The sequence below is a fragment of the Salarias fasciatus genome, chromosome 7, assembly GCF_902148845.1.
Source record: "Salarias fasciatus chromosome 7, fSalaFa1.1, whole genome shotgun sequence".
Classification (NCBI taxonomy): Eukaryota; Metazoa; Chordata; class Actinopteri; order Blenniiformes; family Blenniidae; genus Salarias; species Salarias fasciatus.
The window spans coordinates 20,145,035-20,170,565 of NC_043751.1; the positions used below are offsets into that span (position 1 = coordinate 20,145,035).

Genomic DNA, 25,531 nt, shown 5'->3' on the forward strand with positions numbered 1-25,531 from the left:
TCTTGTTGAATATGCAGAAGAACGACATCGAAAAAGAGCTGATTAAGCTGCAGAGAGTCCACCGGCAGCAGCAGGAGGCTCTGCGGCATCAACGCAGACATCTGACAAAGATGGCGGCTCTAGAGGTCACGGTGAAACAGCAAGAGAAGGTGAACAATTGCCAACACAGTCCACTCTTTACACCTTTTGGTAGAGTCTTTTCATCTCAAAGCAAATATTTCTTTCCCAAAGAGTCAATGTAAAAAATTAGGATGAGATCTTTCTATATTTAGGTAATTGAAAAGATGGAGAAAGCATTGCATCTCTCGCTCAAAGACACTAATAAACAAAGAGGGAACAAAAAGCTGCAGATGAAAATTCAAAGAGGTAAGTGAACTGGTAAATGTTGGTAGGCAATTTAGAAATGAATCTAAAATATCAGCAAAATTCAGACCTCCTTTAACGCCTTAAAAGATGAAGCCGATCGCAATAAGGTGGAGGTGGAGTCGGCCTTGGCAGCAGAAAACAGCCGTCTGAGAAAAGAGCTGGACAAGATTCGTCAAACAGCCGCTGTCGTCACACAGCAGTCAGAACAGGTATGCTTAATAAACCTGAACATTCAAAGCAGCAGTCAAGACTGACTACATTTCAGCTTCCCTTTGAGGAAAAATTACAATATATGCAATTAAAATACATGCAGTGTATTTTCATCAAGCAGTGACTGAACGTAACTGTGTGTGTGTGTGTGTGTGTGTGTGTGTGTGTGTGTGTGTGTGTGTGTGTGTGTGTGTGTGTGTGTGTGTGTGTGTGTGTGTGTGTGTGTGTGTGTGTGTGTGTGTGTGTGTGTGTGTGTGTGTGTGTGTGTGTGTGTGTGTGTGTGTGATATACCCTTCAGACAAAAGAGGCGGTGTCAGTACATGAGAGACTGTGTTTACTAAGCAAACTGGAGAAAGCCGAGGTGAGGATCGAAACGCTGGAAGCACAGGTAGGCAAATACTACTGAATTGAATAAATTTCATGAAAATTACTCAGTTGTTCAATTGCCATGTAGATTCAAGTTCTTTACTTCGATTCAACAGCTCGAGGAGAACGCCAGATTATGGGGGAGGCAGAAGCAGGAAATGTTGACTAAACTGAGTGAGCAGAAGCACGGATTTGTCCGAACGTCCACCACAATCCTTCACAAGGTTCCTTCAGTCAGTTAGCACTTTTTGTGATTGCTGAAGAAGAAGGGGGAAAGAGAAATCTGCAAAATCAAACTAATGACCCAGAAAAATAGAAATATCATATTGGAAAAAAACAATTTCTTGGATCAAACTGTGGATATAAATATCCTGTAAATGTAACTGTCAACATGCAACTGCCCTGGGATGGAGAGTCATCCTGTCTGCTTTCAACCAGCATTGGCTTAAACACCTCTCAACCCGGAATTTAATAAAGTCGTTTCATAAATAGATGGGAGAATGCGTCATATCTGTTGCACTGTTTATTATTAGTTTGTACAGATGAATTTTCTCAAATATTTCTTCCATGAACATGCAGGTTAAGCTACATTGCATTGTGGCTTTGTAGCATTTTGAACACATAGGTACATTTCTTTCCATCAAATTACAATCACAGGAAATATAGTACATCATATATTTATTGTTACATTACTGAGGTAATTGTTTCATAGACCTTTTAGATTTATTCCAAAAGTCTTGCTCTCCTTCAGTACTTGATTTTGGAGTTTTAGTTGGAGTGAAATTTGAAGAGCTTGCCACACAGCTCTTCAAGTTACACTGTGAAAAAAGCTGCAGGATCGAGCCTCACTTACCATTCACCTCAATTCTTTTCAATCTTGACATTACTGGCTAGCTTGCAGAGGTTTGATTGTCAAGGTGATTGGCCTGTCGGGTACAAGAATGAGCTCAAAGGTACTCTGTGCTTCCACATGGCGTTGTTTCTCCACTTTGAAGTTTTCCAGCATCTGCATCGTTAAAGAGAAACAAGCAGTTGATATCTGTGATTTGTGAGAATATAAAAAAATGCAGTTAAATTCTCTTTTTTTTCTGTATTTCTCACATTGACAAGGAAGATTTGCATCTCTGTTTCAGCTATCCTTCGTCCCAAACACTGGCGGGGGCCAAAGCCGAAGCCCAGGCTCCTGAAGTACTGCGTTTCGCTCCTCAGCCAACGAGAGGGCTGAAACTGCTCAGGGCGAACAAAGACCTTGGGGTCTCTGCCCATTGCATACAGTCCAAGCTGAACCAGAGTCTAGCAACAAAAAAAGAAAGAAGGAAATTCATTTAGAGCAGTTCCTCACAAAACACTTACATAAAGAATGATTTTTAAGGTTTATTGCCTCCTACCCCAGCTGGGATGTGGTAGTTCTGAATTACTATGTCCTCAGCAACGTATCTTTGCACGGTCACAGCTACTGGATGCAACCTGAGGTCGGAGGAAATCAAGAAAACATTTTTGGGGAGTAATATAAAGAAAAAAACAGGGGAAAAAAGTATTTTCACAGTTGTGAAAAGAAACTGAGAAGCAAACTCCAATGAAAAATGTAGCTGAATAAATTGAATTATTCACCTTTGTAGAACGAGTAGGGAAAAAAAGGAGAAATTCTTATGAAAGAAGAGAAGCAAATAACTTATTCTTTATATTTAACACTATTATGAGCGCAGTCCAATGAAAAATCTATACAACACATTTTGGAGGGTTGGAATTGTTTTTGGCAAAGGTCATTAGAAGATGTTGTCATATATCTACGACAGTGTTCCAAAAACTAATTACTGTGCATCAGTTAATAAATATATCAACATATTCACACCGGAGAAAAAAAAAATCAGTAGTCAGGTCCTTCAGAGTGCTGCTCAACACCTGTGTAACAACCCGTCATTAGGCCTATTTCAGGGGGCTGAAGCCCCCCTCCTTAAACATTCTTAAGCCCCCCATAAATACTCTGGTGCTATTTATAAGTAAATAAATAAATAAAATACTTTTTTTTTACTAATGCATTTTCTACATAAAGCGATTAGAATATGATTTTCAATGATTATTTACTTAATTTTGATCAGTAATCTGTCAGTTTCCCTTCACTTTAGCGTCAGCTCGAGAGAGCCCGTCCGTGAATCCATTCCACTTGTTCATATAGAGAACAACCACAAAGCTGAGAATCAGTCCAGGTTTTCCCTGTGACCTTGCTGTCAGTCAGACCCTGCAGGCTGCAGCCACTTTAAAGCAAACAGAGCCGAATAAAACAGCACTATGAGAAGAATGTGGACGGATGGATGAAAGATGGAAATAAGAAAGTTTTAGTGTTGTAACCAGTGTTGTAATGTGGATGTTATAGTCAGGCAGGTCAGAGGTCAGCACACATGTTCCAGTGGGGTCCTGGACTTTCAGCAGGCTGCAGGTAGTTAAGGAGTTGACCAGTCAGTGTGTGCAGTGAGGTGTTCTGTGCAGCAGCTGTTAATGAAGTGTGGAGTTCTGAAGCTTCATACCAGAGTGTTTCATTCATCTTCAAGTTGCTACAAACAGTATGTAAAACAGGGCTGAACCAGTCCTAATGAAAACAGTTTGTTGAACAAACGGCTCAAAACTGTCTGAAGCGGTTCAACGCTTATGGCTTCATTTGCTACCAGCTGAAGACTCTCCACACATCTTGGTCTTCTCTGTTCTCAATGAAACCAAACTCCATGACATCTCCTCAGTTCTGCAGGTTTAGACTCAGCATCACTTCATGAAGAGGCTTATTGAAATGTTTCCATCGTCACTGGCTAGAAACACTGAGTAGAGGCAGGAGCTGTGTGTGTGATGTAAGTAATGGATCACAGATTTAGTGATATGTATCAATCAGGTCAGAGTTTTTATTGGGCCATAGCTGTGGGAATGATTAGGAATTTGGAATGATTAGTTTGTTTATTGGTGCATTGCTACCTACATGTAGATGTACGCTTTTTCTTTTTGGGGTTTTTTTTTTTCTGATTCAGCATGGTTATTAATTTTTTTATCAGTTTATCCGACATTTTTTTTCAGGGACTCCAAAATCTGCTCACTAAAACCTAGTAACGCTCCTGGTAACAACATTTACATCAGTAAAATCTGGCATGAGAGTTTCTTTCACCTCAGTGTTTCCTTCAGAGCAGCTTTGACCAGAGGAATCCGCTTCAGGATCTCCAACATGTCTCCCTGACTGGCCGCCCGGGCTGCCGCCACTTCGGCCCTCAGCTCCTCCTGAAGGCTGGGGTGTTTGGCCAGTTCGTACAGCGTCCACAGCAGAGTTATAGAAGTCTGCAACACACATGGCAAAATAACCCTAAAAAGGCTTAAAAAAAAGTCTCATTACAGAAAAAAACAAGTGTGCTGACCTTTCTTTGTTTTCTTACCGTGTCTACGCCTCCTGCCATGAGCTCAGTCACACTGGCCTTGATGTCCTCAATGGACAGTTTGTCCAGCATGAGCAGGCTGGCCAAAACCCCGGGGTACTTTTTTGTTGAGCCGGAATCGTGGCGCAGCTCCCTGTAGATGTTCTGGATGCAGCGGTCGGCTGATGCAAAAACAAAAGAATGAAAGGAGCTACACTGCAGTACCAAAATGAAACCAGATGTTTCAAAATGTCAAGACTCTAATGCTCTCTTGCGATCTACTTATCCGTGTCTTTTCTCTGTGTCACACCTTGGTTGAATATCCCATCCCAAGCCTCCACGTGATCCCGCCACGCCTTGGCTCCGACCAGCTTGAGCAGACCGGGGGGGATGTACAGCATTGGCGAGGTACTCTTGAACATGAGGGTGATGCAGTCAATGAAGTGCTGCGCTTCGGGGTCGATATAATCCAGCATCAGGCCAAGACGTTCGCCGTACAGCACGGAGCTCACAGCTGTGTGGAACGGAGCAATCATAACATCAACACAAAGCAATATGGGAGAAAACAAAAACCGCTGTTAAACCTTGAGTTCATTCATGAGCTAGAAAACTCTGGTCTTACATTCGAGTGCGTATTTAAAGAGCTCTTGAGAGAGGTCCGTGGTCCATTTGTTCTGGCCACTTCGCAATATCTTTTTGTGAACTCGGCCAACAAAATCCTGGCCCACTTCATCCAGCAAGGGCACAAAGTTCTCCAGCATCTTCACGGAAATCACCTCTTTGTTGAGAATGACACGGTTTGATTTCCATTCCTGTCCATTCCTGTGGAAACGCCGCTTTGTTATTTAAAGCCATGTGAATTAAATATTACTTTTAGATGTCATAAAAACAATACATTTGAAGTTTCTTTTTTCCATTATTATTACTTATCACATGTAGGGATTTTTTTTTTTACAGCTGTTAAAGCAATAAGTCGCACGGGACTGAAACTCTACATATGGCTAAAGGGAAATAAAACAAGAAGAAGGGTACTTATAGCACTTACTTCAGTAAAACTCCATATTTGCGATTTCTGTAGTCTCTGTACGACGTCCACGCTTCAACTTTGAGCCTTTTAGGATAGTGGCCCTCTGCCTTGAACAAGATGGCAGCATCCTCAGGGTTGATAATATTCACACTGTCATAATACCCTATTTTTTCTCTGACACGAGGAAAGAAAGAACAAAAAGTTAAAAGTGCTATGTCATTCGTCAGGCATTTATTGTTGAAAATATGGGACCTTGGAGACTGTAGGTCACAGTTATTTTTTTCATCCTTAATGAATGTTCATGTTTGGACTACAACATTGCTTCTCTCCAGTTATTCAACATCATAAATGTTTTGTCTGATGATGCAGAAGAGTTTATCATTTCTTCAGGGATATGTGAAACTCTGGCCTGCCATACCTGTAAATGGGTCCGAAAGTGTTGAAGTTCTTCAGCATGATGTGGTGCATGTTTCTGACGCCGTCCAGCTTCCAAAAATTGTACAAGTTGACCACACCGTTCTTCCAAAGCCCGGGAATCTCCTCGAAAGGCTTGACGGTGCTGCCGCTTTCCGAGTGTCTGATCACCGGCGTGCTGCTGCTGCTGTACTGCACGCCTGAAGCCGCCCGCTCTTCCATCCAGGACCGGGGCAGTGTTACCCGGCGGCGCCACATACTCCACCTGGCCATGCTGACGCCAAGTGCTCACTCTGCTCTTCCTTCCAGCTGCTCGTTCAGCTCTTCCAGGGACATCTGGTGCAAGAGGAGGAGGCGGGAGGCTGGTCTACAGTCGTCCCCCCCCCCCCCCCCCCCCCAACCCCCCCGTGCAGATCAAGGCCTCTCCGGCAAGTCTAACAGGACGAACAGCACACACCACTGCTCATTTTGTCTGTATAAGGCACTGTTGAGCCGTGAGCCATATGTTTTACATTTTATTTTTCTGTCTGATAGCTTCTCACAGCAGTGTTTTTATAAACTCAGAGACTGAAGTCAAGAGACTTCAACATTGAAACAAGTGTTTGCGTAAATTTCAGGGGAAAAACACCCAGCCATGATCCATATTTGCTTAATGACAAATGGAATAATTACATAAATAAACATTTTACAGTAAAAGTTTACATATGATAAATAAGTTTACTGTGAATGCTGTTTGAGGAGTTTTACGACTTCTTTCAGCTTCATTGCACTCGAAATGTCTCCCTGAACTTTGAGTCTGCCGCTGGCGTAAGCAGGAAATGGCTGAAGAGTCCCTTCAAACATGGCCAGGAGGTCACAGTCAGTCATGCTCAGCGTCGCGTCAGGCTCCTGAACCAAGGACCCTGCTCCAGCCGCCCCACTCCCTGCAGAACACAAAAGAGATGTTTATGTTTAGGCCAATCTGCGTTAGTCGAAAGCTAAAACGTTCTCCTAAATGTCGCGGTCATCACCTTGGCTGAGGTCCATGTAGTAGCTGTGCTCTTGTCCGTCTCCTGACGTGATGTGAAACTGGAAAGAAGCTCCAACCTGATGAACCAAAGTCTCAGAGAGCAGCAGCTTGACTCTGCTGAGCAGCTCTTCAACAGAGCCTGGTTTGGTGATGGCAGCCTCGGAGGCACTGCTGGTCTCATCTTGAAATGTCAACAAGTCATCTGAAGAGAAAACAGTTTAGGAAAAAAAAAATCACATCAGATGCATTTGTAGTGAGTGCAAAACATCTAATACAAATTCTGATGGTTGGGTTGTACCCTGTTGAGGCTGTGAACTCCCACTGGGGGTCAGAAAGTGCAAAGCCAACTGCTGAATTGGGCCAGTGATGTCTTGAAGTCCAGGTGCAGATGGAGGCATGATGAGAGGCCCGGAGGAGGCCTCTCCGGGAGGTCTCAGCAGAGAACCCAGTGTAAGCTCCACCCGGTCCACCTCCAGGCCCCAAGGGCGAGTCATCTCATTAATGTCCACCTGAAGAGAAAAACAGGAAGTTTCAGCACAAAATGTTGCAGAAAAAAAAACAACCGAGTGCAGATCCAATGCGGACTCACCCCGAGATATTCCCCAAGTTTCACTCTCTCGGTCTGGATCTCTCTGACAGTTTTTTTAGCCAGACTGTGGGTCAGAGCATTCTGCGCCGTCATCCTGGTGGAGGCGTTCAAGTCCTGGACCGACACCACTGACATGACGGGGTTCCAGATCCTGAACTGGATGTCTGCGCCCACCAACACCGTGCCGCCATCCCGAGTTGTCACCTACATGAACAAAATAAGATGGTAATGACAGGAAACTATGGGCCAGTGGTTAGTGCTCTCGTCTCATGTTTAAAGTGGTGGATTTGGATCCGAGTGGAGCACATGGAGTTTGCATGTTCTCCTGGTTAAATTGAATGACCAAACAAACCTATATTTCCCATAAGTGTGAATGTGACAGGGTGTTGTGGTATGACTCTTTACATTTTCCCTTTTATGTCATGTAATTGAAAACGTGATTCTATAGAATATTCTGTACAAAGAGAAAACAGAAACATTGAAACAAGATGCAGACTAGAATTTGTCACTTTAAGAACCACTAAAAGTGACTGGCCAAAATGTTCGATGTAATACAAAGACACTAAATGTATTAAAAATATTGCTTTCATTGTCTTACGACTTTATCACAATATTGAATACTGTCATTGCACATGAGTTACAACAAAACTTTGAGAACTTCCTCTTATGGTGCATATTAATGCCCATTTCTCTGCAGTATCATTTCAAATGGGAACTTAATGTGACGCACTTTGAACTGATAACCGTGCACCAAGACTGCCGCCTGTAGGGCAAAGTGAAACAGACAATGATACAAATGAGAAATTATTTCAGTGCTTTTGACTGAAGTTGAATGTTATAGATTCTGCTTAAATCCAAAGCATGAAGCCAGAGATTTGGCTACAGACACCTTAAAAACAAATTAAAAAAAATTGGCATGTGTTGATAAGTCAAACAAACAATGATTCTTTCAAAACCAGATGTGGTTTAATGGCAGGAGCGTCACATGGTTTTAAGTTCAGGGGAGGCTTAGCCCTCAGGCGACGCACGGGATGTGAGCAAATGTAGCGTACAAGCACAAAACTCCACGAGCAGCTAACAAAGACTGACAAATTATTCATTATTATTTAAGTTTTTTTTTTTTTTTTGATACAGAGCAACTACAAATAAAGGTTTGCAGAGTAACGTGTGTTTACAGCTGCACAGCACACACAGCTCCTGCCTCTACTCAGTGTTTCTAGCCAGTGACGATGGAAACATATTTAAATAAGCCTCTTCATTAAGTGGTGCTGAGTCTAAACCAGCAGAACTGAGGAGATTTCATGGAGTTTGATTTCACTGAGAACAGAGACAAAAGACCAAGATGTGTGGAGAGTCTTCAGCTGGTAGCAAATGAAGCCATGAAGCCACCGAGCTAAAGCAGCTCCTGATTGCCAAGAACCAAAGTTCAGAGACTAAACAGAGGAAAGAGTGAGGAGAAACATCAGCCTGAAAACAGGAATGGTGAATTTGGCTGTAACTTCAGAAAAAGTCCAGAGAGCTTCTGATTTAGTGGTAGAAGAGGATCTTAAGAGTCTATTTGTCATCCATCACTCCAGAATAGAGAAACAGGCTCATCCTTCTCACTAATTTAACCTGTTAGTGACGTGAGTGACAGAGTTGTGTGTAATAAGACTAGTTACATATATTTACTAGATGACTATGTTCTGATCTATGGTTGTCTGTTTTCTGCCAATGATTCAAAGAAGTGTCAATAAGTGTTGAACCGCCTCAGACAGTTTTGAGCTGTTTGTTCAACAAACTGTTTTCATTAGGACTGGTTCAGCCCTGTTTTACATACTGTTTGTAGCAACTTGAAAGATGAATGAAACACTCTGGTATGAAGCTTCAGAACTCCACACTTCATTAACAGCTGCTGCACAGAACACCTGACTGGTTAACTTCTTAACTACCTGCAGCCTGCTGTAAGTCCAGGACCCCACTGGAACATGCGTGCTGACCTCTGACCTGCCTGACTATAACGTTCACATTACAACCCTGGTCTTGTTCTGAAAGCTGTAAAAGCTGTAAATTTATAATTATAATGATGTGAAGTGAAAATGTAGCTTCAATAAGACTTTACTTGTTTTAAATTATAGAAATTGTATTGACATTACTCCAATTTAATTTAGTTAAGTTCATTTCTATTGCACAGATCTTAAACATTTAGGTGTGAACGTTCAAAAAATAGACAATTCATATGGCCTTTGGGGTTAAAAATAGCTAATTGTGTTTAATTACCATGAGGATTCCTGGAAAAATGTTCTCCCCTCTGGAGCCCTCTGGATAAAAAGCTTTGAGACCCTGGTTTATTATGGGACTTTCCGCTGTTCGCTGAAGCTAACTGGCTGTTACTAGCAGCAGTGATTAATATTTACTTTCTTGAAAAACTTTCTTATTTCCATCTTTCATCCATCCATCCACATTCTTCTCCTAGTGCTGTTTCATTCAGCTCTGTGTGCTTTAAAGTCTTTGCAGCCTGCAGGTTCTGACTGACAGCAAGCTCACAGGGAAAACCTGGACTGGATTCTCAGTGTTGTGGTCATTTTCTATATAAACAAGTGGAATGAATTCACGGACGGGCTCTCTTGAGCTGATGCTAAAGTGAGGGGAAACTGACAGATTATTGATCAGAATGAATAATGAACGGTTATGATTATTCATTTAAAATCATAAGCCTAATGACGTCACTGTGTAATGAATAATGAGTAGGCAAGAGCTTTTTGTACTGTATATCAAATATATTACCTGAGTTATTCGACATTTTTGTGAGATAAATGTCAATATCAAGGTGAACTGCATACAATTGCTGGATATCAGGTAACATCAACAAAGAAATCTCTAAGCATCAGTAATGTCCACTGTGGAGGAGTCCTGCCCCTTTGGGCTCTTCTTCTGGGTTTTTTAGGTTTTCCACACCAACTGGGCTGTCTGAAAAAATGATGGCACTGGAGCCTACTTGTAAGAAAAAAAAAAAAAAAAAAAGAGGAAAAAAGAAATGGTGCTTTGGAGGTCTCATTCACCAATTTACCCCCTGTCTGATCAGGGAAGTCCTGTACTTTTTGGCTGGTCCAATATTAATTTAACTTTATTTTAGAGCAATACCTGTTTTTGTAACTTTATCCTTGGATGCCTTTTTGTCTTTGCTTCTTTGCTTTTGTGCTGTTTATTAACCTAATGTATTTGTTGAATAACCACTTAGTTGTCACTGTTCAATTCAGAGTGTGGCGGTTTACCTGACAAGGAGGGGTGTTGAAAGCACGGGTCCGCAGGTCCACTCTCTGCCACTGATCAATGAGGGGCAATACAAGGACAATACCAGGGCCCTTTGGAGGGCAAACTCGACCCAGACGGAACACAACTATCCTCTGATAGTTCGGAACCGTCTACAGAAAAAGAAAAAAAAAAGTTGGTTATTTTTATTTTTATAGTAGGTACAAAGTACATTAACTACATGTGTTGAATAATGACACAGTTACAACTTACTTTCAATACAAACCATCCTGTTATTGGAAAAGTTATGAAGGTGCAGATATAAATGAAGGAGATGACAATGATGTTACAGATCCACGACAACCATCCTTGAGAGGTGTCTGGGAGAAAAGAAAGCAGAAAAACGATTCATAACGTAAAGGATTCATGATGTACCAGACAGGAAAGGTCTCATAAAATGAGGCTGTACAACAGGAATATTGAAAATCTCATTTTTAATCAAAGATTTTTAAAACAATACTGCAAAATACCATTGGGAGGGCTACTTGTGTTTTTTGAATATGAATGTTTAATTTAGATCACCATTAAAAGAAATGATAATGTAATAAAGGTGAATATTACAAGTATGCTCATCAAGTATCTAGTAAAAAAAAAATAGTAAAACTTAAGTGACTGTCCTGTGTACACTGATGAGTTTTTATGATGTAAACCAGATTAAAGATATGTATTATATGTTTGAATGTATGCTTTGTTTAGACTACTGCAAGCTCATAAAATGACGTCCCATTCATGAAGACTTTAATCCAGTGATGGCAAACTAATATTATATTACTATGGGGGCTACATACAAAAAAAAAAAATGATCTCAAGTGAGCCACACCAGTAAATAATAGCACTGTAATTTAAAATTAAGTAGCTCTCTAAATCTCTGTCACTGATTTAGTGCATCAACGTATTACTGTATCATGAAGAAGTTCATATTTAATTAACTCTCCTTTTACAGCACATGAATAACCTGATATTTTAATAAACTAACTGCAATTTCAATAATATTATGCCTCTGTGCTTTACAACTAATAGATCACTGTGGATCATTATAACATTATTATACAACATTTGGCCACTTGTAGCTGGAACTTCTATTAAAATATTAGGTTATTCATATTATGATCAGTTGTCAAACTCTAAATATTATCTTTATAAAAGACACGTTTGGTGTCTGTGTCAGATGTAAAGTCTCTTGCGCTATATTTTCAGGATCACTTGTTGGACGTTGTCGACCTGTGCAGACCAGTTGCCTACCGGTGAAGTCGTTTTCAGAGATTTTGGGGATGTAGTCGAAGGAGTGCGTGAATCTGCTGGAGTCCGTAAACAGACCAGAAGTCCTCGGAGTAACGGAGTCCCTCTGAGGGAGCAGCTCATACGACTTCCTGAACATCATCAGTTCACTTCAGTTCATCCGTCATCCTCCTCCTCTGTGTGTGAGACGGAAAAACTGTCGTTTCATGTGAAGAAAGGTACTTCCAGTACACTTTGTTTATATCATTTTGTTTTTCTTATCTGAAAGCCATGCCGCACTTCCGTGTTTTGTTGCTGCTCTTCTTCCTGGGTCTTTGTGAGTTTCATGGGATAATTCACTCATCACCGCCCCCTAACGTTCATGCGGCTACACTGCAGGTTAATGCATAAACTTCATGCAGAAACTTATATTGAGATCTTACCCTTGAGATCTTCATTTCTTTCCAAAGTAACCCATCCTGGAGGATGTGGTGGGAAGGAACATTACTTCTCACAAACTGAACCACAGACCTTCTGTGAATGAAACTCTAAAATTGCACTGGACTAAAGATTGTATTTAACTGGCCAGATTACATTTTTCCCCCCAAGTAAAAGGTTCCTTAAGTTTAATCTTTACATCCCAACACATGACACTTTTGAGAAAGTGTGTGTAAGTGATTCTTTTGGGAGTAAAATGGAAACCTGCTGGCTTGCCTTCATATTGAAAAAGAGAAAAACATATTTGACACTTCAGTGAAGTTAAATAAAAGAACTATGTGCAAAAAACTGTATGAAGTTTGAAAGATGAAAATTTAATCTGGCAGGGCCCTAGATGAATAACAAAATGTTAGATTTAAATATTTTTGGAACAAGTATTGCGTTCCCACAGATGGATGACAACAAATATTTATACATATTGTAGCGACAGTTGGGGTTCACTGTGTTGTGACTGTTGGCTGCAAGGTATGCAGGGTGGGGTTATGTCTGGGCCGTTTGAGGCTGTTTGGGGCCGTTGAGTGTTTATTTGTGTTTGTGCTGATTCCTTTTATTATTTGTTGCATTTGTTAGTCTTGTTCTTGTGTTCTGAGTTCATTTTGTGTTGCTTTATTTGTTTTCATGTGTCCGGCCGTGAGCCCGGGGGTTTGCTGGGGGAGTGAGCTGGGGCCTGCCACCATTCTGAGTGCTCTGGTGTGCCTTTTGGCATAAAATCCCTGGATGTGGAATAAGAAGTCATCTTGTCTCGTTTCCTGCACAAAAATCACTGTGCATTGCCACAGTATACAAAAATTCCATCTTTATTTAATACAAATAAATCCAGCCTTGGTTGGTGTCCATACAGTTTTAATTTTTTTTTTTTTTGTTCCATTTCAGAAGCTTTTCTATAAACATTAGTAATATTCGCCACATTTGTCAATCCCCACAAAAATACACACACAAAAAAACAAAACATACACACACAAGTTGATGTTAACCATAACCTAATGAGTCAACAGTGCAGAAGTGTGTTTAGCTGAAGGATCAGTTCACCCTTTTTCCTGCATTATATTTCCTGTGACAAAAAAATAATAATAATGCAGGACTCAAAGCAAGAATATAAAAAGCATGCACCCTGAAAATGAGCAGTTTCACAGGCTGTTTGACAGTTGTGTTTAGTTTTTGAACATGTCACACAGCAGTTTCTCCATGGGTGTGCTCCCAATCGTCCTGCGGAAGAAGAGATGCTCTATTTTGTCCGAACTCACGAAGTGGAGGGACGGCAGCAGCAGTAACAGCCTCCCAAACCTTATTGGTGAACAAGAACAAAAAGGAAAGATCTTTATGTTTCTGAACTGACATGGAGTCATGGACTCGGTCTGAAAGAGGAAGCAGGTTTACCTCGCACTCTGGCTGGGGTACACTGAATGGATGTGCTGGCCCAGCAGCACCTGGGACTGGTCCTGCAGATTCTCCACCTGCTCTGGGTCTTTCAGGCTTCTTGTCTCTACACCAATGATCCAAAAAAGTAACTGTGAGCTCCACAATCCATCCAGCAACAATGACGGTTATCAGGTTATTTCTGACCTGGCTTGAACAGGACGATGGCCTTCAGGCAGGCAAACTCAGTGGGATCGACGGCCAGGGACTTGAAACGGCCAAAGAGCTCTTCCAGAATCTGGAGGTCGGCGGTGTGAGGGCTGCTCCTGCTCTGCTGTGAGGGCGAAACATCCGGCAGAGACAGAAGAGGACAGCTGTCCATGGACAGAGACCACTGGATCGCACACAGGAGGAACATCTCACTCCAAGCTTCTTCGAGAAGAATCACCTGTAGATTTCAGACAAATGCCTCGAATCAGCGTCACGATTCATCTATGAACTGTCGACAGAATCTCCGGTGCCAGTCCGCCTCACCTGGTCTCGAAACGGCAAATGAGCAAATACCGGTAAATTTTTCGCCCACTTGACCGACATGAAGAGGAGTCGCGCTGATGTTTCATAAACACTCTCCGAACAGCCGGAGGTGTACGGAGACAGGCGACAGTCGAAGGGAGTCTGGCCTCTCTCTGAATCATTTGTTGTCACATCAATGTTCTCCTCCACTGTGAATTGAAGAGAAAGGTTAAGAGGGAATCCTGCTGAGAAGAACAGATTCAAATGTATTGTGAATTATGAGTATAAATATTGTCAATAAAAATACTCAAGTTAAAGTGCAAAAATACTCAAAAATGAATCAAAAGTATTTTGTTTTGTTTTTTACTGCACTTAATTGACATGAAGTAAATTGTTCTTAAAGGTGAGTGAAATGACAGACTTACTAAAGACAAAAGTACACAAATACTTGATTGGAGCAACGTGATGAGGCCACATGTAGCATTTAAGTAAAAATTCAACTCAGATCTTAAAGTTAATCTACTCAATGATATTTTTCTTAAAACATTTTCTCCTTCCTTATTTGTCTTGTAGCTGACATGCTGGTCCACATGGTCTCACCGTCCTCTGGCTCCAGTTTGGCACAGGTCTCTGCGGTCAGCAAGCTGACCATGAAGCGGTGGTTGTTGTTCTGGTTGCTGCAGGGCTGTGTGGGAGCGGGAGTGCTGACGGACGAAGTGACCATCGGCCTGCAGATGACCGACGAGTAGCTGTCGGAGGAGTTGAGCTCCTGTGTTGTGGCCAGGTGCTCCTTTTTCGTGTCCACGTTGATGGAGTCCAGGCTGACGTGAGCTGTACTCCGAGGCTGTCTCTCATTCTGCACCGCTGCCAAAGCCACAGATGCATATTTTTCCTTAGGTAGTTTGTGAGGATGTGAGGTGTAAGTATGTTTTTAATTTTGAACATCTGGTGAGTCTTCACAGGCTTAATAACTGTAGGCCTGCAACTTGCTTCAAACATGTGTTCTATCTGCACAGCTGACTCACCATCTTTGTTCATTCCAGCTTGAAGACACTTTTTCAGTCTGCAAGCTTGGCACTGGTTGCGATGGGCCTTGTCAACAGGACACCTGCCAGTACCTGCCTGACACCTAAGATGTCAGCAAAACGAAGTTTTCTTTCAGTGAAGACGACAAGAACATTACAATGAGATGCAATTCTTTCAAGATTTACACTCAGCAGTGCCCTTCTGTTCACCTGTAGATGAGTCTCCGCCTCACGCTGCGTTTGAAGAAGCCACTGCAGCCGTTGCAGGCATAAATGCCGTAATGTTTTCCACTGCTTGAATCAGAGCACACTTTACAGAGCAGGCCTTGGCCGAGTCCTTTACCTGGGCTTTTTTCTGTGGAGAGGGGATCGGTGAATACATTTATTATACTTATCTTTCTTGAATATTGAGATAAAATGTAGAGATACATGTTCATTACCACCTTTTTGATTTTGGTTCGGATTTTGGTCTTTTATAGTTTGATCAAATCTATTTAAATTCACATGAAAAACAATCATCATCATTAGTAATGATGGAATGAACAAATACTCACATAACACTGATTGAATATGTGAGTATGTATTAGACTATGAAATAGCTTTGTCATTTTTAAAATTATAAGTTAATGAATTGATTTTACACCAGTTTTATTAGATAATGGTTATTTTTTTTTTGTATATGTGTTTACAAAAGCAGTTGTCACTCTGTAATATTTGTATCCTTTTTTTTCCTGATAATTTTTCTCTAAGATCAAATATCCCATACAGGTTAATGCAAGATATATATATAAAAAAAGTCACAAATAGCTTATTTTGTACGACAGCATATTACAGCAGTACTTCTCACTGGGTACCTTTCAATGAAACATCCTAAACTTCCTCTCTGCTCTTTAAACTGAATCACTCACCTGTTTCCGTCCCATCTGCACTCTGTTGTGTGAAGTTATTGGAGTTATCTGATGAAAACATCTTCATCTTGATCATGTGCTCCTCCATTATGAAGTCGGTCTCAATAACTTGTTGAGCCCGAATAAGAGACGCCTCCAAGAACTTATGGAATTCTTCCGCGCCTTAATGAAAGTTCTCACATAACAACCCAATCTATATGAAGGAGATGTCAAATGTGTCCTTTTCTTTCAGATTAAGTGTGTGATCCAGTGCTGTTGTCCTCCCGCTGGTTGTTTCTGGTGTGATGTGGGGTCAGAGGAGCTACAGGTTGCCCTCCTTGTGCCAGAATGAGTGTGAGAGCTCGAGCCGTCTGGGGGCTTTCTCGGAGAAGACAAGGAGATTAGCACCAGGCGCTGTGTAAGCAAATGCTGATTTGTCATCCTCTTAATCTTTACTGTCTATAAGAGTAAATCAATCAGTCACACCTCTTACAGGATCTAACAATACTCAGCTATTTAAAAAGCCAAAGGATCTGTGAACCTTTTCCCTCTAAGTCGTAGCAGGAATTATTTTTGTACCTCCAACTCAACAGTTAGTCAGCAGCAGCATACTTTTTTATGTGAAATTCCAAATGTCTTTTCCATATCGAGGTAAATCTGTTTTACAAGTGTGTTTATGTACAGATGGCTGTTGATTTAATATGCAACAACAGTCATGTGTAACAAGCTTACAGAAACCTCATCAGGAAGCAGTTTCAGGTGTTTCTGTCAAATGCAGTGGTATTATTGGCATTTTTAATATAAATGTTATTTTTTAATAACCTTTACAGGGCGTTAAAAATAAGAATGGCATTTTTCAGGGGGCGAGAGTTTCCATGGCATAGGATGATTCTGTGTGCTTCATGTTTATATCTGAGCCTGCATGCATTTATTTGGCATTATTCGGCTGTGTCAGAGACACTAATGGCCTCCACAGAATATACCCTCCCCAAATCACAAAAGTAGCTTAACCCTCCGTGAAACGTGGTCTAATTCTTTGAGGGGGATCACGAACGAGGGTGATGAGAAGAAAAACAATTAGCACAGAGATTCAAAGAGCAGCAACAAGTTGACCCTTAATTCTATTGTTCTGCCATATGGTGCCTGCTTTCTGAAGTCTCCGGCCCGCCAATTAGTGACTCACACTGCAAATTACAGTAAATGAAACCTGAGGTAGAATACCATCTGGTCCGTCGTCCTTTTCAGTGAAGGTATCATGTAATGGGGCGGGGCCAGAAATGCACAGAGGTTGCTCTTTTCTGCGTGATTCAAAGTGGCACATACTTCTTATTAATTCAATCAAAAGTGCCGTAAACAGGGGAGATATTGATATCAGCTTTGTCTACGGACTGATTTCCATGGTGGGTGTAATCCTTATTAAGTCACTCTTGATTTTAAGATGAAAACAAAGAGTTGAAAAGGAGATTTTATCTGCTGGTTTAAACTGGTGTATAAAGGGATTACGAACTGGGAGCATGTCACTACTTTTAAGTTTAAAATACAATGGCTGAAGTATTTCCAGCGCTATATCACAAATGTAAAACTTTCTGTTTTACGTCTGTTCCAGAATCACACAAAGGGTGTCAACTTTAAACTACAACAAGGTTCGCTCAAAGGAATAGATTAAGAAATATTTACAAGCATTCCTCTCTCACTGGCACACTGGTAGATCCTACTAATTTAAATCTAGTGAAAAAGATGCTTCTGTTCATTCTCACAGTCTGGCAGACTTCATGGTGGTTAGTGCTAGTGGCTAAGATAACCTGCGGCGGTACTGAAGGTGTTTGTTATTAGCTGGAGTGACTTGATCCTCTGGGAGAAATTTCTTCTCTGCATTTAACACTTCCTATTCATAATTAGCATGAAGCGTACATACTCGGAGCAGTGAGCCTGGGGACCTTTTAGGGGTCATGAACCTTCCACCTTTAGGGTTAAGGTTCTTTAAATAAAGAAGAAAAAAAACAAATAGGTTCCAGTACAACACTTGTGTGTTGTATTAGGAGACTGACTGGATGGGGATGCTGGGAGAAGAAGTTCATTTCCCTTCTATATCGTAACACATTAGACCCTTTCCATCGATGCTCCCATGTTCCCACATATCATTCAGCACTTACTTGTAGTTACTTCAATCATACGTTTTTAACTTGACTCGCAAATTAACTCACAACATATCCAGGTATTGTGAGAGGTTTTCCTTCATCAGTGATTTTTGTCCAACCATTAACACAGATCCACAGACAGACAGACAGACATTCAGCCCTTCTCAGGGAAATTGAGCATTGAGGCAACTCAGCTGTGTGAGAAGAGACTTTGTATTCAAATGCAGCGGGGTTTAACAGTCTTTACTTTACTCATAGCCTTAGGTGACATGCAAATTATTTATATTTGAAGACTGTCCAACAGCTAGAACTTTGACCAAATATATACTGTACTCTATACTAGAGCCGTGTTTCAGTCAGTTAGCGGTTTGATTGCCCCAAACATAAAACTCTCATGGGGCAAAATGACAAACTCCCAAGTTTCTAACTGATGTATGAGCACCTTGCATGACAGCTGGTTACTGTTAGTGAGTGAAAATGAAAGTATGGATGCAATCAAGTGAAGCACATCGAAACTGCTGAAGTTGAGAAATGAGCTGTGAGGAAATTATTCAAGAAAACAAGGTGAAAGTTTTGAAAAGCATTTGTTTTGCCAATGTACCCTAAAGTTTGTTTAAACCTTAAAGCGTCGCTTTTCCTTTTCAATTAAAATCTCTTAGATACTGTAATGAATTTAAAAAAAAAACTGTAAGCCAAACACTTGAGACAGAAAGTGGTGAGAAATTCCACACTGTCAATGAAAAACAGAGTTTTGGAAAGCAATGAAAGTTCAATAAAATTTTAATCAACTCATTACCAAACAGCATCTAAAGCAACTCACAGGCTTGAAATCCTTACCCTGACCCAAGCACTGCTGAGTATGATAATCTGAAGTCCCATGTCAGATTATGTAACACAGGTGTCGCTCACATGTCAGACACATCTGATCATGCTGTTTTCCCCAGTAGCAGACTCTCACATGAATACTCTGTCATTTTTGCATTTTTTTAATGACAGTTTTCAGATCACCTCAGCTTCAGTTTGTAACAACTAATTTTGCATCTCACTGCAATGCCATCTGAGTTTTCTGAAGTTCTAACAGCCCTCCGTAAACTGATCAATCTTTTCTGCCCTGTCGAACTCTCCAGGTGCTGTGCTGAAGTGTCGTCCTCCAAGGATAACGGTCACGTTTCTTCGCTCTCCGGGCCGGTGACTGTTGCACAGACACAATACAATCTTTAGCAGCACGTTGCCAGGAGATGATTGGATGATTATGTATTTAGCGGAGACTATTGTGATGACTGAGCCCCGCAGGTGATGGAACACGCGTCATAATATAAAGTCCTTGCATCAGTTGCTTGTCAGATCAAGCAGGTGAGCCATTCACAATGCGTTAACCCTTAAACATAAGGATGGATAATATTTCATAATGCGCCAAATCAACATTGCATGGTTTAAGTATCGGCTTATATCTGCATTTCACGAAAACACTTAGGCAAAAAGTTGAGGTGTGCACGTGCAAGACAAAATTTTCCTGCCCTTCAGACTGAGGATGTCCTTGAATGGCAGATGACAAATCTTTGCATCAGTCTAAGCAGCTTTTTGATATAATCTGCTTGAATGTCAGCTATTGTCAAAGAGTGAGATTAACTTTTAAATTTGTCACCAGTCTCTTTATGCACCGACACCAGGTGTTTAGAAACTGCTAAAACGCAAAATTTCATTTAACTAGTGAAGTATTATTCACTGTTTTCACTTCACTCCAGAGCTTCAAAAGAAAGTTTTCTCTCTTTTTTTTAATTGCATTCAACACAAAGTGTACAAAATGAGATTAATCACTGACTAAAGTTATCCAGTTTTTGTTCAAAGTACAAGGAAATTAATAAATCACCTACAGTGAATAAGGCAATATGACAACCATGAGGGATAATCATACTGATGTCTATTAGCGGCATAAGCTGTGGTAACACTGCACTCAGCATGTCTGCTTGATTCCAAGTGGCTTCAGAGAATGGTGAACCAAGCTAGCATAAGCTTTAATATGATCGCTTCAGCATTTCCTGTGGTCCCCCCCCCCCCACCCCCACCCCCCTAAAGTCAGATGAAGTAGAAGGATTGAGGTGTCAGCAGTATGGCCTCCGGGGATTGCCCCGCCTTGCCATCTGGTGCCACTACTGTAATCCACACAATGAGAAAATCAGCCGTCTCGGTCCGTATCAAAGTCACGTCACCTCAGTTCATCAGGTGAACTAACATCAGCCACTGTCAGATCGATTACTGCTGAAAAAAATGGAGGGATAAAAAAAAAAATCAAGTAATTTATTTTCATATGTCTTGCAAACAGAAGACTCTGATATGTTGGCAGATGTGAGAAAGTTAGGAAGAGATAAAGTGTGGAAACTGAAGCTCACTAAACTGCAACGCTGCAGATCCATATTTGGCCTCTAGAGCGAGACAGATACACTTGTTGAAAGTGACCAACCTTTCTTTTACCTTTTCAGAATGCCCTTTACTTCGCCAAAGATGTGAATTTCTTTTTTTTTTTTTTAATAAATAAATAAATAATTTCACTGGGTCTCAACATCATTTTTTATTAGATGTTATTGTAAAAGTGAAGTGAAGCTACTGCATATCTGCAGTCCGCTCCTGAAGTCAATAAGTACACAATTATTTACTTTTTTCCCCACAATATTCTTTGAAATAACAATACAATTGATAAAAATGTATTATAAAAATAATTAAAAACTAAAATATAGGCAATAAAGTCAATCCCTGAGAAAATATTTGAGAGCATACTTTGAAAACTAGAAAAACAAGATCATTTTTACCATGTTTAAATACCTTCATACTCATATTTGCAGTGCCCGACACTGAGCGGTTCTGCCTGGATGCCACGTCTGAAGAAGAAGTAGTGCAAGAAATAGTAAAATTTCTAGATAAAACATGAGGTTGATTATGCTGAATTAGGACTGATTAGAAAACATTGAAAAATCACCTCAGCAACCTGCAGCGAAATTCGTTCAGTCGAGGAAAAGCCTTGTCCAGACTGTTTGTTTGGTTCTCGTCACTCCACAGTCTCTCTGCTGTGGCGCTTGCTCTCGGCCTGTAATTTTGGGTGCAATGATTGATTATTTCATACTTCAGGATGCTCAGTTTGCAAACTCTATCACGCCAAAAGTCGTACCAAAGGCGTGGAGCGAGATTGCTAGCGTCCACATACTCTCCCCACATGCAGGCTTCACCTCCTATCACCAGCTTCTTCTGTTCCTCAGTGCCTGTGAAAGGAAGAGAAACTTGGATTTATTGACCAGACGGATTGTCATTAGGGACTGGATAATCTTACTGACAATAACGCAACATCATCTATTTTGAAGACAGTAGTCTTCAAAATAGAAGCAACCATTTCCTGTGTTTACCAAAGATTAGAAGATTTATTTTTTTGTAAATGTACAAATCTAAGATTGACAAACACAGATCAAACACTACCTTACACCCCTTGACCCCCCCCCCCCCCCCCCACCCCCCACCCACCCCCAGATGTGCAGCACTGCATTCAGAGTGTCTGCATGTGACATAAACATGTACTGCCATCTAGTGGTATCATAGCATATGACACTTTTTTTTGTCAACAGTGGAAAGGTGCTGGTCATGATTGGTACTCAGCTGTCAGTTCAGTACTAAAGTTGACACCGTCAAAAAGCTGTGCAGGTATAAACTTGATTATTTACTGTATCATACAGCAGATATTAGAATAATAAGAGACATTTTGACTATTCCAACTTTCACTGGGTATTAGATTTTGCAGGTAATCTATAAAGTATCACAAGTAATGAAACCAAACATGTAAACATGAAGCAACACTTCAACTAAGCACAGCACACAGTTTTTTTTGGTTTTTTTTTTTTTTTTTCCTGACCCTTGAAGGCGAGGGGCCACACGTTGTAGTAATGGGCCCAGTTGTGTGGCTGGTCCAAATACCAGGGAGCGGCCAGAATCACTCTGAGCCTGGCCTTAGTTACCTTGCGCACTTTGCACAAGTAACAGCCGGCTTTCCATACCTCCACCACTGAGAGAGAGCTGCGCTGTGAAACAAAGCTCGAGACGATCAGTCTTACCTGTGTGGCACATTAAATGATCTTACCACAACACAGTGTTTGATGTACACAGTAGATTTAAATGGTTGATCAACACCTTTTTTGGGAAAAATAACATTTACGTTTTATTTACATCAAATAATTAACTGAATGAAGATACTTGGACAGTGAGAAATACTTTGCACCAAGTAACCTAATGCAAAACATCTGAGCTTCAGCGGTATTCATGAAAGATGATGGGACTACAATCAAATAGAAAATCTACCTTTCAAGAGGTTTGCATTCACTCACTTTTAAATGATCGTGAGTTCAACAAATTAAATGAAACCCATGTGACAGAAAAAAAAGTGAATTTCAGTTTAGTTGAAGACAGGTTACTTACTTGTATGTGGTTATCAAACACTTCCTGCCACACTATTGAGGTCTTGTTGAGTGCAGAGGTGATGTTCACAATGCTGAAAATAGATTTTCAAAATAATTTTGAGGTCTGCGTATTTTCGTTGGTCTTGTTTTTTTACCTTTCATTTGCACCTTACTTCTCGATGTAGAAGCCTTCCAGTTTTGCAAAGTCGGTTCCAAATCCCATCTTCTGCATGAACGTGCGTATATCAGGATTTGATTTCCTACGGAAGCCAAGAGTGGAATTTCTTTAACTTTATCTGATAACGATGATTGCTCTAATACATCTTTCAGAACTTTTCTATAAATGCCAACATAATCAAGCGCTTCAGGCTCAGTAATATGTGGTGCAACCAAGAGAAATTGTAATATTCTCCTTCATACATTATCTGTTAGATATCAAAAAAAGATAAAAAAAAAACAAAATATCAGCAGGGTGAAGCCCCACAAACAAAACCAAAAACTCTGATTGGTGTCAGATATTTTATTAGCCTCCCAAATGTGATCTTACCAGCATGAGAAGTTCACTTCATCCCCTCCTAAGTGGATGTAGGAATCAGGAAACACTGACGTCACTTCCTTAAGTAGTGCCCACATGAACTTGTATGTGGAGGGTAATGCTGGGTTAACTGGGCCAACACTTCCTGTCGGGGTGTTCCCGGTGTAGCAGGGTGTCAGCAGATCAGGCTGGCCTAGGAAATACATGGTGATCACCTAGATTTAGGTCAAGATTTTCTTCAAGATCAAGCAAAATTGGCAAACGATTATTTCTGTTAAGCAGAACCGGCAACATGAAACACTCACAAAGACAAGCCTGTCTTAAAAATGCTTCTCATCTGTACCTTGCCCCCAAGATTTGGTGTGGCCTGGCGAATCAAACTCAGGAAGGACCCTTATTCCTCGCATCCTGGCATATGAGATCACCTTTCTCACATCTGACTGAGTGTAGATGTGAGTCATCGGATGGAAAGCCCCCTGAATCACAGCCAGAAGCAATATCGTCAGGATAAATGTTCCTTTCCAGTATTTTCCCGTCTTGTTAATCCAAGCACAGTGGGGTTTTTTTTAACTAAGAGAATAAAGTAATCTTAAAAATGCACTAATAAGAATAACGTTTAAGTCACAACATACCTTTCTGGAAAGGTCTGGAAAAGCCAGACTCTGGAAAGGGAAGGAGGGGTCATCAACAATGTGCCAGTGAAACACATTGAACTTATTGTAGGCCATTGCATCCTGAGTGGAAACATACGTGTTAGTCCAACAGACAACGAGTGTGGCGGATGAAAGCTCATGTTTAAATCTTAGCATCTGGTGATTACCAGAGTTTTAAAAATAGTCCGTAATGGTAAGTAATGTCGTGAAGTGTCCAACATCAATCCACGGAACTGAAACCGAGGGAAGTCTTTGATGTAGGTCTTATTCACAAAATACTGAAAAATAAAAAATGAAAACCATTATATGACCACTTCATGGTTAAACAAATTAAAAAGGATTTACTTTAAAGGCTCTCTGAGATTTTGGATGAGTCTGACTTACTGTGTCATCGTCATCTTGATACACCAGCTGACTGAAGGTTTCCAGACCTGTGGTCAATCGGAGGATATAATCAGCAATTAATTTAATGTACATTGAGGAGGATTCACTGTTCAGGCCATTTAGTAAATCCCTTCACCACCTGTTTCATTATTCTGCTGAAATTTGCATTTATCTTTCAAACTCGTGTTATTTGTCATTACCTCTCAGAGCCCCCCACACAGTTTCAGCATTCAGGAATGCTTGTCCATCAGTGATATTCAGTTTGTCTGAAATACAAATAAGAGACAAGACCACTGTTGTTAAATTGTTATGGACCCAACACTTAGTTTTATGGTGCACTAAAGATTAACACTTACATTTCTCAGGCGAATCCTCCTTCGGGTAACCATCACAGTCACTATGGCCAACAGTGACTTCAACAATAAAAGACTTATTTTCACTGAATGGTACAATCCTATATCCTGTTATTTAAAAGAAATATTCACACACCTGTTTGACCATGTTTACAGAAAGAACCATTATCCCACAAGCTATAGTATCTTTGAAAACACAAACATGAAACCGTGCTGCTCTGCTCCATTGTCCCTCAAGCTGGTTGAATGAACTGCTGTCTCTACAAAGCCCTTTGACTTTAAAAGCCAACTACAAACAAAACATTCAAAACAAACCCACATTGGAGACTTTTGTGCATTTTTAATTCAGTTTACAACTAATGATCACCAGAAATTTCTATTCATACAGTAATATTAAAGGCCAGCTTTAAAACATTGTTAAATATTTAAACAAAAAGTTTTGTTTTACTTCTTTTTTTTTTTTTTTACTTTAAGCTCTCACAGGGTGTAAAATCTTACCTGTTTTCTTTGATCACAAACTGATTTCATGGTATAACCTACCAGCAGTGTATTCAGGAAAGATAAGGGAGAAGTATCTCTTGAATGCAGCATCCAGAACAGAGCAGCCCTCCTGCGCGGATGACTCTCGTCCGTAAACAAAGTACAGAGTGCGGGGCTCCAGGGTGTATCTCTCCCTGGAGGAGAGGAGCTTCTGCGGCAGCGGCCACACTCCCTCCACTGCGTGAGCTCCGAGCTGCAGGACGACCAGCAGAAGGAAAATACAACTGTCAGGCATCAGTGAAGACATGTCGCCTGCTGAGCAGCAGCACGGACTGCAGCCCAACAGGGAAGCAGGTGTTTACGAGCGAACAGTCACGTGGTTCAACTAGTGGCA

The 25,531-nt window shown here is 40.8% G+C and overlaps 4 protein-coding genes across 6 annotated transcripts; all 4 read right to left on the minus strand.

Annotated features, from left to right (window-relative positions):
- Positions 1-1,512: 1,512 nt before the first annotated feature.
- cyp11a1.2 (cytochrome P450 family 11 subfamily A member 1, tandem duplicate 2) lies at positions 1,513-6,122 on the minus strand. 3 transcript variants are annotated; one of them, XM_030096582.1, is made up of 9 exons: positions 5,777-6,122; positions 5,377-5,532; positions 4,954-5,153; positions 4,642-4,845; positions 4,353-4,513; positions 4,091-4,257; positions 2,331-2,409; positions 2,044-2,064; positions 1,513-1,948 (listed from the first exon to the last, which is right to left on the minus strand). In XM_030096582.1, the coding sequence occupies exons 1-9, from the start codon at positions 6,043-6,045 to the stop codon at positions 1,826-1,828; spliced, it is 1,380 nt and encodes a 459-aa protein (XP_029952442.1). In that variant the 5' UTR covers positions 6,046-6,122; the 3' UTR covers positions 1,513-1,825. The 3 variants fall into 3 exon arrangements, with proteins under 3 accessions (XP_029952442.1, XP_029952441.1, XP_029952443.1); XM_030096581.1 differs by having other exon boundaries at positions 2,044-2,235; XM_030096583.1 differs by lacking the exons at positions 1,513-1,948; positions 2,044-2,064; positions 2,331-2,409 and having other exon boundaries at positions 3,997-4,282.
- A 143-nt stretch (positions 6,123-6,265) lies between these two features.
- Positions 6,266-12,201, minus strand: stoml1 (stomatin (EPB72)-like 1). The gene is made up of 7 exons (XM_030096584.1): positions 11,904-12,201; positions 10,875-10,981; positions 10,625-10,774; positions 7,371-7,574; positions 7,080-7,290; positions 6,783-6,983; positions 6,266-6,695 (listed from the first exon to the last, which is right to left on the minus strand). Exons 1-7 carry the CDS (start codon positions 12,040-12,042, stop codon positions 6,490-6,492), a joined length of 1,218 nt encoding a protein of 405 aa, XP_029952444.1. The 5' UTR covers positions 12,043-12,201; the 3' UTR covers positions 6,266-6,489.
- On the minus strand, positions 11,334-16,267 carry LOC115391621 (photoreceptor-specific nuclear receptor-like). The gene is made up of 9 exons (XM_030095905.1): positions 16,180-16,267; positions 15,482-15,626; positions 15,272-15,375; positions 14,847-15,110; positions 14,268-14,455; positions 13,941-14,181; positions 13,755-13,860; positions 13,509-13,661; positions 11,334-11,347 (listed from the first exon to the last, which is right to left on the minus strand). Exons 1-8 carry the CDS (start codon positions 16,265-16,267, stop codon positions 13,529-13,531), a joined length of 1,269 nt encoding a protein of 422 aa, XP_029951765.1. The 3' UTR covers positions 11,334-11,347; positions 13,509-13,528.
- Positions 16,268-20,987: 4,720 nt separating this feature from the next.
- hexa (hexosaminidase A (alpha polypeptide)) lies at positions 20,988-25,444 on the minus strand. The gene is given in 14 exon segments (XM_030095906.1): positions 20,988-21,172; positions 21,271-21,378; positions 21,460-21,550; positions 22,192-22,357; positions 22,752-22,824; positions 22,906-22,992; positions 23,280-23,460; positions 23,611-23,743; positions 23,900-24,001; positions 24,088-24,198; positions 24,305-24,351; positions 24,505-24,570; positions 24,661-24,765; positions 25,156-25,444. Coding segments are annotated over 14 exon segments (1,623 nt in total). The 3' UTR covers positions 20,988-21,108.
- Between the last annotated feature and the right edge of the window lie 87 nt (positions 25,445-25,531).